General features: G+C 37.0%; 1 protein-coding gene across 6 annotated transcripts in view; it reads right to left on the reverse strand.

Moving 5' to 3' along the window:
• The window catches only part of ATE1 (arginyltransferase 1), a 67,712-nt gene that overhangs the window by 35,769 nt on the left and 13,899 nt on the right, over positions 1–18,044 (reverse strand). For 5 of the 6 annotated variants that reach the window (XM_058810486.1, XM_058810483.1, XM_058810484.1 and 2 more), the window contains 3 exons: positions 13,811–13,843; positions 8,388–8,569; positions 5,487–5,586 (listed from right to left, as the gene is read on the reverse strand). In XM_058810486.1, coding sequence (XP_058666469.1) covers positions 5,487–5,586; positions 8,388–8,569; positions 13,811–13,843 — 315 coding nt within the window. The remainder of the gene's footprint in view (positions 1–5,486; positions 5,587–8,387; positions 8,570–13,810; positions 13,844–18,044) is intronic. The other variant, XM_058810485.1, reaches the window with a different exon arrangement.

Genomic DNA, 18,044 nt, shown 5'->3' on the forward strand with positions numbered 1-18,044 from the left:
AACACATGAACATCAAGTCAATCATGCAAAATCCTTCTGGAAGTTCTGGTCACTCTAAAAGACTTTTCTCAAAATCCCTTTGGGTTTTAACGCCCAAACTGCAGCAGAATTCAGGAGTCTCTCTTCAGGCACTGACCCAGCCCCTCAGAAGGAGCAGCTGGGTAAGGCCAGAGCTCTGAAGAAATCAATGTTCAATTTTAGCTGCTGATGCAGAGGAGGATCCCAGGCAAGTCCAGGGAGAAAACAGAAGGAAGGCAGGAGGAGGATAAAAATGATGTTAATAAGACACAAAAGCAGGAATTACCTCCTCACTTGTGCAGCTTATCATTCTCAGCACTTTACTACTGTATCTTTTTGTCTTTATTATTTGCTGTTTGTTTTTAATGATCCTGCCAAAAAAAGCCCAAAACCACTGTGTTGCCAAAACTTTTATTGCTTTCTTAAATAATGGTTTTACAATGCAGGTACTTCACTTCTTTATTATCAAATGGTGCTGCAAGCAACAACCTGGCACTCTATAACAAGCACTGACTCTTCAGGATATTTAGTTGACTCTTTATGACCTGTTTACATAAAAAGTTGTTTTGTGCTAATTGCAATGTAGATTTATTCCTACAAACTTACAAAATAAATCCTGGAAAAGTCACTAGTTTCAGGGCAACTCCAGTCCTCCAAACTACTCCAAGCTAATAATATTTTTCCTATTTTAAAGTAAATAGTAAGACCAATGAGAAAAGATATTCTTTTTATATCTAAAAAGAATAAAATAATAAAGAATAAAAAAGAACAATAAAGATGATAATAAGAATAAAAAGATGACACATGAAGGTATGAAAGGACCAACTCTTTTTATGTGGAACTAATGACACATTTAGCAAAGCTTTTTGCTGGTCAGTGGCAGAACCATAACAAGCATGTGCTTACACCCCCCAAAATCCCAGAGGATCACATTAAATCTCCTTCCCTCACAATTTCACTTCACACAGCAAATCTGAGCTTACTGAAAACATTAACTAAATTCCACAGTGGGACATGGTGAAAGAGTCTGGGCAGGGGAAGATGAGCCAGGCTCCTGTGGATCTCGTGGATGTGGACATGCAGGACACCCCTGGATGCATTTCACTGCTGCACGAGGAGTGATGCTGAAATTCCTGAAAGCAGCCAAAGAAATTGGCTCTCAAGTGCCATAAAATTCCAGGGGCACCACTCACAACCACAATCAGTCTGAGGTATTTAGTTTAAGAATGATTAATCACAGTTGAATCAGCCTTTTGTTTCTTTTCTGACATTTCAGAGCCCTTTCTAGTATTCCATCTATCTGAAGTCTGGCCATGACTTGATACCAAAGGAGACTGTTTGAAATAATTCCATTTACTTTGGCCTCCATACAAGTCTGGATAAAGGTTTCAGTCAAAACACCTCTTCACATCATAGAATGGCCTTAAAATGGCACACAGAAATAAGAGAGCACAAAGACATTAAATCTGCTGTGCACTTCCAAGTGCTCTGAGAGTTATTTACCAGCACCAGTGGGGTGGCCTCCAGGGGAAGCACATCCTTGACCCAAACAAGGCATGATCCATGCTCCAACTTTCTATCTTTATATTTTTCCACATTATTAACAGATAGAAATGGTCAGGTGTAAGTGTTCAGCAAATTGCTATCAATGTTCACTACTCTGAAATTGTATCATCCAAAAGTAATGATATCTTTAAAGAGAAAAGGCACTACATTCACAAGATCTATGCATATCCCAACACGGAGAAAGCCTCACAAAACCCAGAACTAAGGAAACTCACATAGAAAAATGCCACCAAATCCTTCCCAGCACAAGAACTTAGAGGAGAAAGGGATTTAAGGTCAACTGAGGCCAAATGGCTAATGCAAGGCAGCAAACACACTGATTATTTATACCAGAAACCTCAAAATCTATCCAATGTCACTCACCATGAGACTCAAAATCAGTGCGAAAGGACTGCAATGGAAAGAACAGAAAGGACCTTAAAGAGTTCAGAAGTGATTGGAAAATGTGAATTTAGTAACATAGAGCCACAGAGTGGCATTTTTTACTTGAAGGATGCAGCATAAAACAGACAGAATATTAATCCAGGAAGAAAAATCCCAGGTCCTCTCAAGCATTTCTCTGACATGGCTGTTTGCTAAAGGTGCTTCTTTTATTTGTGTAATTCCATAAATATGCTTGCAAATTATTGCATTTAACTGAAAACATTAACAACCACACAGACAGGACTTAAACACATGAGAAGCAACCCTGAGACCAACCTCATTTTCAAGTAAAATACTTTATGCTTAAAACTTCATCACACACTCCAAAATGCATTAGGAAAAAGACTTTGCATCTTATGACTCTTGGAAAATTTTCCAGGAGCCTATTTTCCAATGTGAGAACCACCACATCTAACAGAGCCTGAGAAGGTTTCCCACAAGGTTGTGAATTTCTTCAGAGAACCATTTAAATCTTGTATTACCCTAACCTACACAGAAAAAATGGAACAAAGCCATTGCTTAAGGTTTTTCACTGGATTTTTCCATATTAACATAATAGGACTACAGGAATCTTTTTGTCTCAATTTAATGTAGATTTTATTTTACTAGTTTGTAAATATTAACCTATACATGGGAACAAATCAGAGAGGGGCTGGGAACTAAAAGATATTCTAATTTTGCAATGGAATCCCTTCCCCTATCTTAAAAGAAATTTCACAGGGAATCCACTGTTCCAAAATCACATTGCAATCAATGTTGGCTGCTGGGGAACAAAAGGAATGGGAACAGTGAGTCAAAAGGGAGCTTTATTTTAAAACCCTCTGTAATTATGTCTGATCCATGGGTTAGCTGATACTCTAACCATTCATCTTCCTGCCTGAGAATCCAGAATTCTCCAACTCTGTCTCTGTGCCAGAGGAACCCCAGCTCTGGGATCTGCTTCCAGGACTTTCAGGCCTCATATCTTCCACTGGATTACCCCATATTCATACACCAAATTGTACCAGTTGTGGGAAGAGAACCCTGCAGAGGAAATGGTCACACACTGACCCCAATAATATCCCCCAAATCTTTGCCTTCACTGTAAGTAAATTCTGTGTTCACATAAGACACTTCTCATACAGAGAATTGTTCCTGTGGTCAGCCTCCCTTTCTGAAGGTCCCAAAACAAAGAATTTGCAAATAAAATTACAAGAAAAAGGCTAGAAACCCAGTGGATGGCTTTCCAGCTCCTTCTCTTTCTTTACCTGACACCAGTTTCACATCAGTCACCCACAGCCTGTCACTCCTCTACAGCAGCATCATTAAGGGAAGGGAGCCTCTAACTTCTCTATTAAACTGCAATAAAGCCAAGTCTTTAATGTTAAATGCCTCCAAGTCAGCCAAGCACTACTGAAATTACTTAATCTGCAAAGTCAGAACTTCCCCACCCTACCTCACCACTCCCAATCACTTACAGGAGCAGCAGCATTATCCAGATGCATTTCAGAGCTTAGCCTGATAATTTGGTTCTGGTGTTCTGTTTCAGTGAGGGAAAAGTGGAACTACAGAATTAATGTCAACCTGATTTTCAATTTCATTCCTTTTGTCTACTTCTCAAACAAATGCATCCAGGAAAGGAAATATAAACTAGAACAAAGGCCCTTGCAATTCATTTATTGGATTACTGCTGTCCCAGCAGAGAGCATTTTGCGAGTTCTAATCACACAGGTACAGGCTTTTCTTCTTATCCTCCCCAGTCCCTGCTCCAGCTTTAATTACCCAACACATTGACTTGTCTAGGTTTCTGGAAGACTAAAATGTATATTCTACCAAATCACAGTCATATCAAATAGTCATTAATTCTAAGCAAGGGAAGAAAAGGAGCTTTTGTGAAGGAAACAAAAAGTAAAATACTCCCACTACAATTTAATCAATTTCCATTATTTAAGAATGAAATCTAGAAGCATTGTGGGAGTGTTGTATTCTTGATGCAATCATTTTCAAATTGCAGCACAGGCTCAACAAAACATTGCAATAAATAATACAAATGTAGAGTGGTTCCTTTAATGCAGTGCCTGATGTATGAGCTTCATTTAATCCACATACACAAAGTTCATTTTTTTAGCACAGCACTATAAGCAGCTGAACCCAAAAGTTTCTTAACCATGATATCTTTCAGAAATGGGATTTTTGGGGTTTTTTTTGCTATTATTGCCACATTTGTTTTTTAAGTGCCCTGGTAAATAACATCCACTCATTTTACAAGTCTTGTACCATGCAGGTTGTAAAAGAGACAAGGGATGTTAAATTGCAGTCTCAACATAAACAAATCACCCCAAACTTCTAAATATCCCCAAAGAGCAGATAAAGTAATCAAAACCTTTGTTTCAAGCTGTGTGACAGCCTTTAAGATTATTCAGATGAGAGAGGGCAGATTTTTCCAACTCACCCATCTTCTTCCATCAAACTTAATATTCTTTTTGTTTGGCCAGCAGATGGACATAAAAATTCAAATTGGCCAAGGGGACACACACACACACACAAACACATAATCTACCAAAACCAGAGGGATTTCTTATTTTCAGAAAACAATTCTCAAGGTCACCAGTAGTGCAGGCCATAATCAAGCTGAAATTCCTTCAAAACCATCACTTTAATGAGCCTCATAGTTTTTGGCCATTTGAAAACGCTGCAGATTTTTAGCACATTTTGAGAGGGGAAAAAAAGGAAATGAAAACACTTTGCCTCTTTTTCTAGATTTTGTGAATTTTTTATCTTTCCAGATTATTAACAGATAAAAATGGTTATGTATAAGTGTTCAGCAATTGCTATCAATGTTCATTACTCTGAAATTAATATCCAAAAGCAATGATGCATTTAAAGAGAAAAGCTACCACATTCACAAGATCTAAAACCACAAAAGAGACATTCTTAGGCACTGAGGTCTGAACAAAGGTGAAGCCACCAGGGGTTACAAGGCATCCAGAGTGGTTTCTGTAAATGTTCTTGGGTTTTCCTGATCCCCTCCTCAAAATCTGCTCTGCCTCAGAATCTCTGCTCACCAAACTTCTCACTGGTTTCATGGGGAGAGCCTCTAACAAAAAATAAAAAGCAAAACCCAGCCAAGCCCAAGAAAACATCTTATCACTGCCTGGAGTCACTAAGCAACAGGTACAAATATGCCAGCCTCAAAAAGGGAGAATTTTAGTGTATGAAGGAGACACTGTAAACATGAGATAGCCAGGTAACCAAATGACAAACATTATCTGACAGCCTTGAAAACCTCTCTTAAGCCAAGATGTAATAAACAGCACATGCAACTAAATTGGGAAAAAAAATCCCTAAGCCAAGTTAAATAATAACCAGCATTCAAATTTAACCATATAAAGTCTACATTAAAATGCAAAGTGACAATTACAAAATATTATATTACTATGAACACTGTCGAAAGCTTTGAATAACAGCACACAAAGGAAATAAGTGAAAACACACTTTACCTTGTATCTCATTTTGGGGCATGAATGAATGTAGAAACCCATATAATAAAAACAGAGATCAGGAGCTTTTACACAAAGCTGTCTGGTAAAAGCAATTTCCCTGGGAGGGGAAAGAAAAGACTAATTACATTTGAATACAATTCTTAAAGGCATTTTACCTCTTCATATTGAAATATTTTACAGCTGTCTCTTAATCTAGGACTTATAAAAGTACTAGACTTCTATAAAATTAGCAGCATAAACTCCAAACTAATGTTTTTAAAAATCCCAAACATAATAAACTGAAAATTATTACTTGAAAACCTAACAAACAAATCATCAAAATGCACCACACCATGTCAGGCTTAAAAATACTTTCATTTTTGTGTTTTAGTCTGCCAACTGTCTGATTTGATATCTAAATAGAAATTACTATTAAGACCCTCTGTTTAATGTTTCTTATCAATATTTGTGTACATTGGAATTCTACAGAAACCTACTGGTATTCTGGAATTCTACTGGTTAACAAGGCTCAGGAAAACATCAGGGTATTTTTGAAAAATAAGCTTCAATAAGTCTCTTGTTTGTTCTATCATTTATGCTCCAGCAATTTGCATGTAAAAACATCCATCTTTATGCAAAAAGGTATTTTTACCCATCCCATGTTTGTTAGTATGATTTTCTCATTTATCCTGAGAGAAAAATATCAATTTATTCCAAAAAAAGTTTGCTTTTTATTTTACTGGCACAAGGAAAGCACTGTTACCACAAAGACTCAGCCAGTGCTTCCTCTATAAATGATCATTTTTGCAGCATTTCTATCTGTGTAGATCACTCCTGTAACAAACTGGATAAAAAAAGGATGCTGGTTTTACTTTGTGTCAAAGGGATAAGAAGATGTCCCTGCTCACTGCAGGGGAGGTGGAATAGATGATCTTTAAAAGCTCTCTTCCAACACAAACTATTCTCTGATCCAAGACATGAGTACATTCATGTAGGAAGCATCTACAAACACTGGAGGCAATTTATCCCTTAAAATTAAATTACTGTTACTCAGTATTTCGTGATTTTTTTTCCTGTGGCAAGACTGGCATTTCCAAGCAGTTTCTTCTCCCCTTGCTCTCTACTTACATGCCTACATATTTCCAATGATGCTCAAATCCCATCCTTTCTACAACTCAGCAGCAACAATTCTCAGAGTGCCACGAAGTGGAAGTGACAGCAATGCAGTCCAACCTCCTTGGAGTAAAATTGGCAACAGCTTTGAAGGTATCAGATTCCTTTGCAGCTTCCTAAGTCCTCCCTAACTCAACATTTTTCTTCCCCTTTTTGAAAGAAGAACGAGGTTGGCTCCCTCCAAGACTGTTGGGAACTCATTTTTATTGCCTTAAATGCTGCAGAATTTACAAGCTGCTTTTTCACAAGCTGAGCCATGCACTCATGGTGCAGCTACAAACCTTTAAATTTATGATGTAAAAAATTTAAAATCATTTAAAGAATTCATAAGCATGGATTATGTCAGTTTATTATTACATAAAGTAATGTGATATTACAAATACTAGAAAATAATTCTTAGGAGGACTTAGTATTTTATATGTTCATCTTGCAAGGAAAATATTATTCTAATTTCAAGTATCTGATATTTGTAATGGAATAGTTCTAAAAATCTAAACCATTAAGAGAAAAAAAGATCAATTCTAAGTTATAGGAGTTCCAATGTTTTTCCACATTTGTTAATTCTGATTAATTCTATAAAATTATCAGATCCTAATCCAAATCTAATCAAATTCAGATTAGACCTTTGAGATATTAAATTGCATGTGGTTTATTAATTATAGAAAAGGTTTATGAACTAATTGTGGTAAGAAGTTTCCTAAAAGTGCTGTTTGTGCTTCACGCAGCTCAAGGTATGCAATTTACCCACCCTGGAGAGTGACCCTGAGCAAGAGAGAGAAGGAGCCCTTGGAGAAAGGGGAAAGCTGGATCTCCCAATTCCAGGGCTCCTTTTGCACCTGACATTGTGCAGTGCAAATCCCCACAGGTGAAAAGATTCATGTACAGCTTCTCACACTCAGACTTGTACACAGACGTGTCTGGCACGAGGCTCAAACCCAGCTGCTCATGAGAACACCACATTTGTCTGTGGCCAACTTCTTTCATATAAACACAGAAGCAAAAAAGGTAAGGAAAAAATAGAGTTACACAAGTATTTCCACTAATTTAGGGTGGATATTTTTCACTTATAGTAACAATGGAATCATAAAATTGCCCGTGGAAGAAAAGCGGTAACTTGCAATTTCACATACAAGTTTTGTTCACAGTGAAAAGCAATACCCACAATTCCTACTGTTTTACAAGACCATGCTGGATAGTTAATTTAAAGCTTTAAAATTCATAGGATTACTCTCTCCATCAGGCTTTCTGAAGAGAAAGATAATGAGATTAACATACCTGAAAAATATACATAGTGCTAGTACAGCAGGAGAGCACTAATTCAGTAGACAATACTTTTTGGGTACTCTGTTATTTATGATCTCAATGTGCATAAAACTATAAAAGTGATTAATTTCATTTGGTAACTGGGCTTAGAAAAAGGTCAAAGGAAAAATTATTTCTGTTCAGACAAAAAAAAAAAAAAAAGGGCTTTTCCTGCTGAAACCAAGCAATATTAAATTATTTTCAGTGGCAATAAAAACGAGGCATTTCGTTTCTGTGTGTTTTCTTAACCTGTAAAAGTATTTAGCTAACTAGAAGGATACATCCCTAGTCAAGGATGACAATTAAAAATTTACCTGGAAGGCAACCAACCCCACAACTATTTTGCTAAAACTAGTGTTACTAGTATATATTCATACTAAAAATAAAACTCCAAGTTTAGAAACAAGTATTAATTCCATCCAGATAAGGAAAACGTTCTCTTACCGTAACGCAGAGTAGACTCCCAAAGATAAGAAAGAGAAGTCTGGGTCGTAGTACAGATAGACTGAGGACACACAGTAGGGCAGGATATCAATGACACCAACAGCAATGATCTTCCCATCCAGCCAGTACTGCTGGTGGAAGGAGCCATAGCCACACTCTGGTCCGTTTGGGGCATGCTCTGCCTAAGAACAAGAGAGGAATTAACTTAGTATGAAAACAATCCTAAAGAGAATTTCAACACCTAAGTAAATACTGTAAAAACTTTTGCTGGCCACCTGTATTTAGAAAAAAAAGGAAAAAAGGCATTTGAAAAGCAGGGAAAACAATGTTATTACTGGAACTTTTGTGCCCTTTGCTGTTGTCACAGTGGGTATAACCCATATATAACACATCCCAACGTGAATCTGAAATAGCCTCTGCCATCCTGCACTTATAGTACTGACAGGACAAACCAACATGATTTTTCAAGTGATTAATGAATGATTACATGCAAACCTGGTGCTTCCAACAGTCCCTGTCACAGCAAGGACCTCCAGGTTCTCTCCTCCACGTCCCCAAGCACTGGAAACACTTTCAGCATAGAAATTTATTTCCTCAGAGTGGCAATTGAATTTATTTCAGATGACCATTTATAAAAAAAACTGAGCAGCCCACTCTTTATGAGATGTTTACTCTCTATAACAAAACACCTTTTATCCAAGAACCTGAAACTGTGTGGCAACAAAATCTGTGGAACCTCTTCTTTGTCAGCCCACATGAGCACAAATCCTGCAGGAGCACCAAGGGATTGCTATTGTTGTGTGCTGTGGTTTTGGATGTGCACTGAAGTTTGACTCTGGATGGGGTAAAGCACCTCGAGCCAGAAACTGATGCTTGAAGTTAAGAAGAAAATGATCTCCCTAATTTAAACTGTATTACACAAGCAACTCTGGCATGCCATTTTCTCCCACGTCAAGTTTACTTTAATCCTGAATTCCACTGTGCTCAACTTAATTATCCATCTAGTCATGTTTTTCACTGCATTGCCAGGTCTTCAGAAAGCTGCTTCTCACTCAATAAATCTGACAATATTGCCTGCTATTTCCAACTGTTTTGCATTACATCAGCAGAAGGTGGGTTTAATCAAGTATTTTGATACAGTAGCCCTGATTGAAGAGATGATAGGCAGGAGAAGTTACTCTAATTGGTACCACATGTGTCAAAAGAAATCAATCACGTGAGCAAAAATCATTTCAACTGTTTTACCCAACCAGCAAGCCCCAAAATAAAGGTCATATAACAGTATGTTTGAATTTTTATATAGTTATATACCATCAAACTAAGTGTGGAGCTACAACTACTCTAAAAGTGAAATGATGAAAACATTTGAGAGCTCCATCTGCAGTGTGTGAGAACATTAAATCCAGATATAGCACATTAAACTCAGCTTTTCTTGTTCAGGTAAAGCCCACTTATCCAGCAGTTATGGTTTCATTCAGTAGCATCAGCTTTTCAGCAGAGCCAAAGGAAATCACATGGTCAGTGGTAACATTTTCAGGCAAAAGATGTTCTCTAAGGGTTTCTCAGCACAGGTTAAGTTCCCTTCTCAGAGCGCAGTCAGTGACAGAAAAATGAAACATCTCAAAGCCACAGGGAGATGTAGCTGGTAATAGAACACAGACTTGCTTAAGTAAGCTTCAGTTAAAACAGATTTTCTTTCTTAGTCAAAAATTCATCATATAGGATTTAATGAATGCTAAAGAAGATAGTCTAAGCCACCATGGAAAAGATTTTCACTAAAGCAAGCTCTTCTGAACTTAAATAAATGTCTGTGTATGACCCCAAAGCTCCAAAGAGCAGCACATGGATTTGGTCACTGGACCTCTGCAAACTGAGCATTAACATCAGTTAAAACTTTTGCTAAAGCACAATCTGCAGTTATTTCACTAATGCAATTACAGTGAAATGTCAGGAACATAAGAGAGTCTATGTTCTGGAACAAACATAATGAGCACAGCACTGATTTCAGGCAAAACAGACAGGGATCTCTGTTACATTAAGCAAATAACATTTTTAAAAGAGTAAGGTTTCCCTCCACCTTCAAAAATTCTCATACAATGTAATCCTTTGTAATGCTTGTCGGTATTCCATTTGCTCCCATTCCTCAATGAATACTTGGCTCCTTTAACTCGATTTCCTGTGCACTATCCAGGCAATTTGACCTGAACCAGGTCTAGAATAGGAAACATTTTCCTGCAGCAGGCTTCAGGATTTCACACCACTGACATCTCCACTGGGACTGTGTCTGTCGAGGGTGATGGAAAATACACCAGTGACATCAGGGGAGCATGCCCCACCAGAAAGGGCTTATCTTATCTACCCAAAATTATACACTAGCCCTGGAATCAATCCAGAAGGACCAAAGTATTTAAAATTAACAGTTTATAGTCCTACTTCAATATAATGAATTATTAGAATCTGATGATATTGAAAAAATCCAGGACAAAATGGAAGCCACAATTTTCTCTCCAATGTTCACACTGTCATGCAGAAAAAAATACAACTTATTCCATGTTCATTCTACCTGTCTTCATATCCTGCTAGCTAATGATCCCATGAACACATTTCATTGCTCACATTTTATAACCCATTATTAAAATTTAAATATTTAACAGAACTGTCATTATATATTGCCCAATTAGTACTTCAGTGTAGTAACTGCTCATAATTGAACTTCAATGATGGTGAGAGCACTAGAATTTCCTCAAAGCACATTGGTAATTCTTTTACTTTAATATTAACTGGTATTTTGCTTATTATAATAATTACAAAAATTTCTATATTATAATTACCAAAAATGTGTCCTGCCTGTACAATGCATGATTATTTTTCTCTGGGAGGTTCATGAAATTTCTCAAGAAACTAATGAAATTTCTTGTTTTCTACTTTTCCATTTTACCTTCTGCTGTGGGAAGAGGAAGATATTAAATTTATGCTATCAAAGAAAAAAAAAAAAAAAAAGCCAGGAAACCCTTGAGTTCTCTGCTCCAGTGGAAATTATTTGCCAAATAAGCAAAGTGATTAATTCCAGCAGTTCCTTTCCCAATGGCACACACAGAAACCTGCCTGGATTTCTATGTCTTGGTTAGCAACACATTTCTTTTCCAGAGCTCTGTCCTACTCCCATTAGGGATTGGTAGGACACTCCTTACAGAGCCACATTCTGCGCCTGACTAGAAAAGTCTAGAATTTGAGCTACACTGCATCAAATTTGAGTCAAAAATCATTTTATAACAAGATGATCCTGGGAATTACAGGCTTGTAATGCTCCCACTTATTAGTTCTCCTGAAAATTAAAACATATCAATAAACAAAACAATGCAAATCAGAGGCTGATGTGCTTTTTGAAGAGGAAAGACTGAGATTCACAAACATCTTTCAGTTCTTCAGAATCCAAAAGCATCTCAGCATGGTTAATGAGAACAAATGATCATTTGCATAACAGAAACCAGATCACTTTCCATCCTGCTGGATCTATCACATTCTCCAGTGAGGACTGAATGATGCTGCAGCAAACCAAGATGAGGATTTTGAAGTATTCAGGAGGGTTAAGAAAGAACTGAATGTAAATAGCTCCAGAAAGATCCTGTAATACTGAGTGATCAAAAAGGCAGAGGAGATACCAAATGTTCATAAACCCATCCATATGCTGGAAAACATATTGCTATAGGCACACCCAAAACAATGGGCATAAATCAGCAGCTCTCTCAAAGAGAAGATTTTGACAACAGTTTTAGAAAATTGTCAGTTTAATGCTTAACATCAGTAAAGATGAAAACTAAAAAATCCAAGCAGCAATTAGAGAATAAAACAAAATTATCCCTGAACTGCCTAACACCATGGTCCATCCAAGGGCTGAGGCTCCTTCCAGCTGCTATTTCAGGACAAGATGGAGCAATTGGGCAGGACAAACACTGAGATGACACAACTGGTCCCTGACATCCCCCTCGCTCACTGAGCACCAAAACCAAGGTGAATCACCCTGAACAGTCTGGATTTCCCCTGGAACTTTCTCCAGGAATCCCCCACCTTGGCAATAGCAGAGTCCCAGCCCACAGAGTCCTGCAGGCTGCTCCCCTGTGCTGAACCATGACCACCATTCCACATCTGCCTGTGGGAACTGCTAAAATGCAGTTAAAATGGTTAAATGCAGCCTCTAAAATCAAAGGATAAAGTAAAAAACACCTCAAACAATTCACTTTACATTATGCTGTTTACTGCTAGAAAACTGCCTCGTTTTCTGCTACTTCATACTGTATCTTTTCTTTAAAGCATTCATTTTTTCTGCCAGAGCCCGTAGCCAAAACAGAAACTAAACTGGATAATAAAATGAGGAAATAAAAAAGACAGGAAGAGTTTGGGTGTTCATACTATTTGCAGCTAACGATAACATTAAAAACTCCAAAAATTACAAATTGAAAACATGTAAGGTTTAAATTTTATTTTAAATTATTTTTGTTGAAAAGAGTAAACAGACTACACACTGCTAGATTTGCTTGTGGCAACTGTTTCAGAATAAAGAATTTCAAGAATCCCTTGGCCTCTGATACATAACCCCTTTTATTTAACTTCATCTAATTGAAGACATCTGTAGTGGTGCCACACAAAATTTAATTCAAGCTTGGAAATGTCAATAAAAAGTGTCTGTAAGAAACAATACGGGTATAAAGCTGGCAGGGTAGTGTGCATCAACATGTACGTAGCCATACAAAATTAAGAATATAATGGCAGTCTGGTGCACGAGTTGATGAGGTGATAAAAGCCCTTTTCCTATAAAGTCTAATGAGCTCTATTACTCTTCAGCTTTCAGGAATGCAAAGGCCAGTGGGCTCAGCAGAGAAAAGCAACAAACTCTGCACACATGGATTCACTCAAAGTGCGACAGATCAAATTACCAGTGTAATTACTAGAACCTGACAATTTCATTGCAGGCACGCTGTCCTGAGCTCTTTGAGACTAACAAGAGAGACACTGCAAGGATTCCATGGCAGTTTGCTCACTTGAAATGAAGGAACAGCATCTCTCCTCAACTTCTACCTCAGATTATAGTCAAATACAAGTTTAGCAAGTTATTTAGTAATTCATTCTTTTCTTCTATAGAAATAAATCAAAAACCATGAAAGACACGGCCTTTTGTGCTTCAATTTTTAAATGCAGTGCTGTGAAATTCAGAGGGAGCTTTTTACCCAGCAAAGGAGTCTTCAGGCTCCTTCGGAAACACAGCAGAACCTTCCTTACCAGACAGGAATTCTGTGCCAGCCACCTCCACCACCTCTAACCATGGCAGGCTGTCTACAGACAACATAGAGGACACTAATACATTCATTAATCAAAATAAATGAAATACATTCATTTCCAAACTCCCATCCTGAGTGAACACATACCTCCAGAGGGGAATCACAGAGGAATCGTGTGAACTGCACCCAGGTGGGTTCAGCAGTGCCCAAGAACATGCAAAGCACAGAAAGAAAGAAAACCATCAGCAATGCATTAGGATACATTAATATTTAAATATACTCTTTCAAATACATATATTTGAAAAGCATCATCAGACTTTGTTTATGGAAATTTCATTAAAACCCTTCAACTCTCACATTCTGTTTAGAAGTACAAATAGACATAATAATTAACTATGCAAAGTACTTTATTTTCTATAAAACAGGAGATGGTTTTTTAAAATGTGATGTGAGAGAATTGTCCCCCAGTAATACAGGTCTGTTTCTGTGTCCTTTATTTTAAATTACACATTAATCTCCTCTGGGACTCATTGCAACAGGGAGTCTTTTCCCACTGTTCCACTGATACCTCCCCTATCACCAAAGCATGGGGCCCTCATACCTCTCAACAAAAATTGATTAATTTACATTCAAAATTAAAAGCAAGCTCATTTTAATTTTAAAGAAGAGGAAGGGCAAAGAAAAGAAAGAAAATCAACCTCCTGAAAGTGCAAGCATTTCAAACCTGGATTTTTGCCTCAATACAAAATGATGTGCTGCTGATAATTACCCAAAAAGGCAATGTTTTAATGATTTGGAGCTTGTCCAAGATTCTTAGAGAAATAAAATACAATAGTTATTCACTTACTATCATTTACTTATTTGATACAAACACTTCCTTATTGGTGGAGTCCACATTAAAGAGGTTACAGAGTTCTGGTATGTGTTTAACTCCAAACATTCCCTTGTTAAATAACTGCTTTAAGATACAGTTTAATCCCCCCTCTTGTAATGGCTGGGTCATTTAATAAATCAGCAGTTCCCACACTGCAAATAATAGTAAATAGGAATTTTTAATTAAAATTTAGATAAAAAGAATACATATGGACACCTTCAAAAACCTGACTGTTGTCAAGATTTTGTTGTCAAGAATTCCATTAAGTTCTGAGATTATTGCTGCCTCATCTTGCTGATCTATGGATTGATGGGAAACCTCTGGACACAAAAATTATGGAAGAACGCTGAATTTCCATATTGTGATGGTGAAGGCAGGGGATTGTACATTTCCTATTTCAGATCTAGTCACTATCACTCTAAATTACTCACAGTTTGGAAGAACAAATTACTGTGGTATCTTAATTAAATTGTAGAATTATTTTGGTTTGGTGGATAAGGGGAAAAAACACCAATAATATTTAAAGAAAAAAAATATAATTAAATTTTTGAATAATTGAGTTATTTTCCTGAAGTAAAAATACAATTACAAATTCCTACACTATGAGTGTATCCATCCCTACAGCCAGTGGTTTTAGAAAGTGCAGGTTTCAAAAAAAATAAACCATGTGTAATTAATTTTCATGTCAGAAGACCCCCAATAGTTCTGAATCTGTAACTTTAGCTGTACAGTGCAAACTAAACCCTGTGGTGGGAAATCTGAGCCCACAACACTTTTCAAATGGTTTTATCAATTCTCCAGGCCCTGCTGCCCAGTCCCTTGGCTCTGAGGGTGAAGGGGAACTTTTGAAGTTTAATGACTTCTGCTGTTACAGCTGCTGGAAAAAAACCTCTGAACTGCACCTGAATTTGTATCACAACGTTAAGGGAAAAAAAACCCCAAGTCTTGTTATAAATTATTTCACCTGATGATACCTGGTGAAGTTCAGAGGTTAGATAATTTTAATTTTCTTAAACTAATCTATACATCTATGTAAAAAAGAAAGTATTAGATTCAGCTTCTAAATTAACAAACTCATCTAACACTGCAAGATTACTATGAACACAATTAAAATTTATTCAATAAAGCATGAAGGAAATACAGCCAAAAGCTGATGTTGTATGTAAAATAACTCAATGTGTCACACAAACACAATTCAAATTCCTTTCACAAAGCCACCCTTTTCTAATTTTAATTTCCAACTGATTTACATAACTTTTAAAAGCTTTGTAATATATAAGAAGTCCACATCATTTTTACTTTGGTGCAAGCTAATTACAGCTGCCAGAAGGAATCAACTCAACAACAGGGAGTAAGTTTCAACATAATTATTAAAACTAAGAAGAAACACATCAGTGAGAATGAAATCAAAGGGAGGAAAAAAAGGCAGAAAAATAAAAAGCAGGTTGGGTTCAGCCCAAAGTTTCTTGCTGGAGTAGAGCAGGAGCTTTAAAAAGAGGCAATAAAGCAGAGTGTTAACACCTGCTCCCTTTGCACAGGGGGAAGAGATTCAGGAGCTAAACCGGAATGGGTTTCACCTGGCAGCTCAGGATTTCTGCAGGGAAATGCTCCTGATGTCACAGGAGGACACCACGTCCTCCTCAGGAACCTTCCAGGTGCCAGCAGCAGGAGCTGCACAATTATCTGAGATATTCCACAAAAAGCATTCATTTATCATCCCCCCTTTGACAGTATTAAGGGTTTGCTCATATCTGCAATTCATTGCCAAGGAAAGTTGAGTACTTGCCCTTTTTTTGGGATACAGAAGGATAAGCAATGAATACGGGATGTGGGCCTTCCTTCTTTATGTTTTTAAAATCCAATTTCTGAATAGGATTAAAATAAACCAATTTTATTTTTTGGTCACTTTTTTTTTTGCTTTGTTTTTCACAGAGGTCCAAGGCTCATAAGAAACTAAAAAAATAAAGATGGCAAGTCATAAAACCTGCAAATCCAGTGCATCTTCTTCTTGCTTCTGTGCTGCCATATTTTAATTGAAATAATCTTCCTTACCCAAAACAGATCAGAATCAGTCTTAACCATAAAGTTGCACAGTAAAAAAGTAAAAATAAATCAGTGTTTCAGTAAGGCAAGGAGCAGCTGCTAACAACCCTCTCCCACAGAAAAGAAAACAACAAACCAAACAATAAAAACAAAGTCACTAGGAAAATACAATGAAATTGAGATGAAAAATGAAGTAAATTCTTTAACTTTCTGTAGAAATCAGGAAAATAGGACAAAATGTAGCATTTTTACTGGAAAAGATGATGCAAACCACCTTGGAACCAGACAATAAATTAGAGTTCAGCAGAGGAATCAAAGACTTATCCCAGGGCTGGCTCTATTTAGCATTTACAGCAACTGCTTACAAAAATACAGACATGCAGAAACAACCGAGTTTCAGAGATGTTCACAGACCTAAAGGTGAAGAAAGAGCCTTCAAAAGTAGCAAGAAGGATTTAAAGTTTACAATGGAATGAGGGATTTAAAATTTAAATGCATGTCTCAAAAGTAGCTTTCAATGCAAGGATGGGACTAATGAAATATTGTACATTTATTTCAGTTCCAATTCCTTTATGGAGTGATAAAAGTCACTATGGCTTTCTTGCTCAGAAAAAAATCTCCTCTCATATACTGAAGGTTTATCAGAATTATAGTAAATATTATTTAATTATATATGGATTTACTGAGAAAACTCATTGGCAAAATGAAGAATATAAACTGAGATGCAGAAAGAATCTGAACTGAAACGATATGACTGTGGACAAGTTATTTAATTGTCTGGATGTCTGAATCATTTTGCTTTTATAGATATTTCATGACAAAATCCATGAATCCACAGCACTGCAGTCACAAGGGCCACACAAATAAAAAGAAGAAATTGGGCTGATATAGAAATACTCATTCAAAGTCCTGAAGTCAGAGCTACCAGGATGTGAAATCCAAGTTCACTGCAGTGAGGTGTTCTGCCATGGCTTCCAGGAGCTGAATAAAAATGTACAGAAAGCTAAAAATAACCACAAAGGCTATTGATTTTTCAGCATTCTCTCACTGGAATATAAGAGAGGAAAGTAGGTTAGGGAGACCTAAAAGTTTCCAACTGGCTGCTGATACCAGGTTGGAGCTGATCAGAACGTGCTCCTTGGCATTTCTCAGTTTTTTCTATTGGTTCAAGTGGATTCCTGGGAAGCAATTTAGAAAAAAAAAATAAAGGGGGAGGGTGAAAGAAAAACCCCACTCCACGTATTTCAGTAATTTTTTGCACCTTTTCAAACAGTGTATCTTTTGTGTGTTCTGAAATTCTTTTCTTCCAAGACAAATATTTAGCTAAGCACAAAGCAAAGAGAGAGTCCAGCTACTTTCACAGAGGGAACAGACAGATACTGTTTTTCTACAAGTTTGTCATTATGAAACCCTTGTGAAAAGTTAAATAAAACGTTTCCTTCAGGAGCAATAGCAATAAACTGT

The sequence above is a fragment of the Ammospiza caudacuta genome, chromosome 9 (assembly GCF_027887145.1).
Source record: "Ammospiza caudacuta isolate bAmmCau1 chromosome 9, bAmmCau1.pri, whole genome shotgun sequence".
Lineage (NCBI taxonomy): Eukaryota > Metazoa > Chordata > Aves > Passeriformes > Passerellidae > Ammospiza > Ammospiza caudacuta.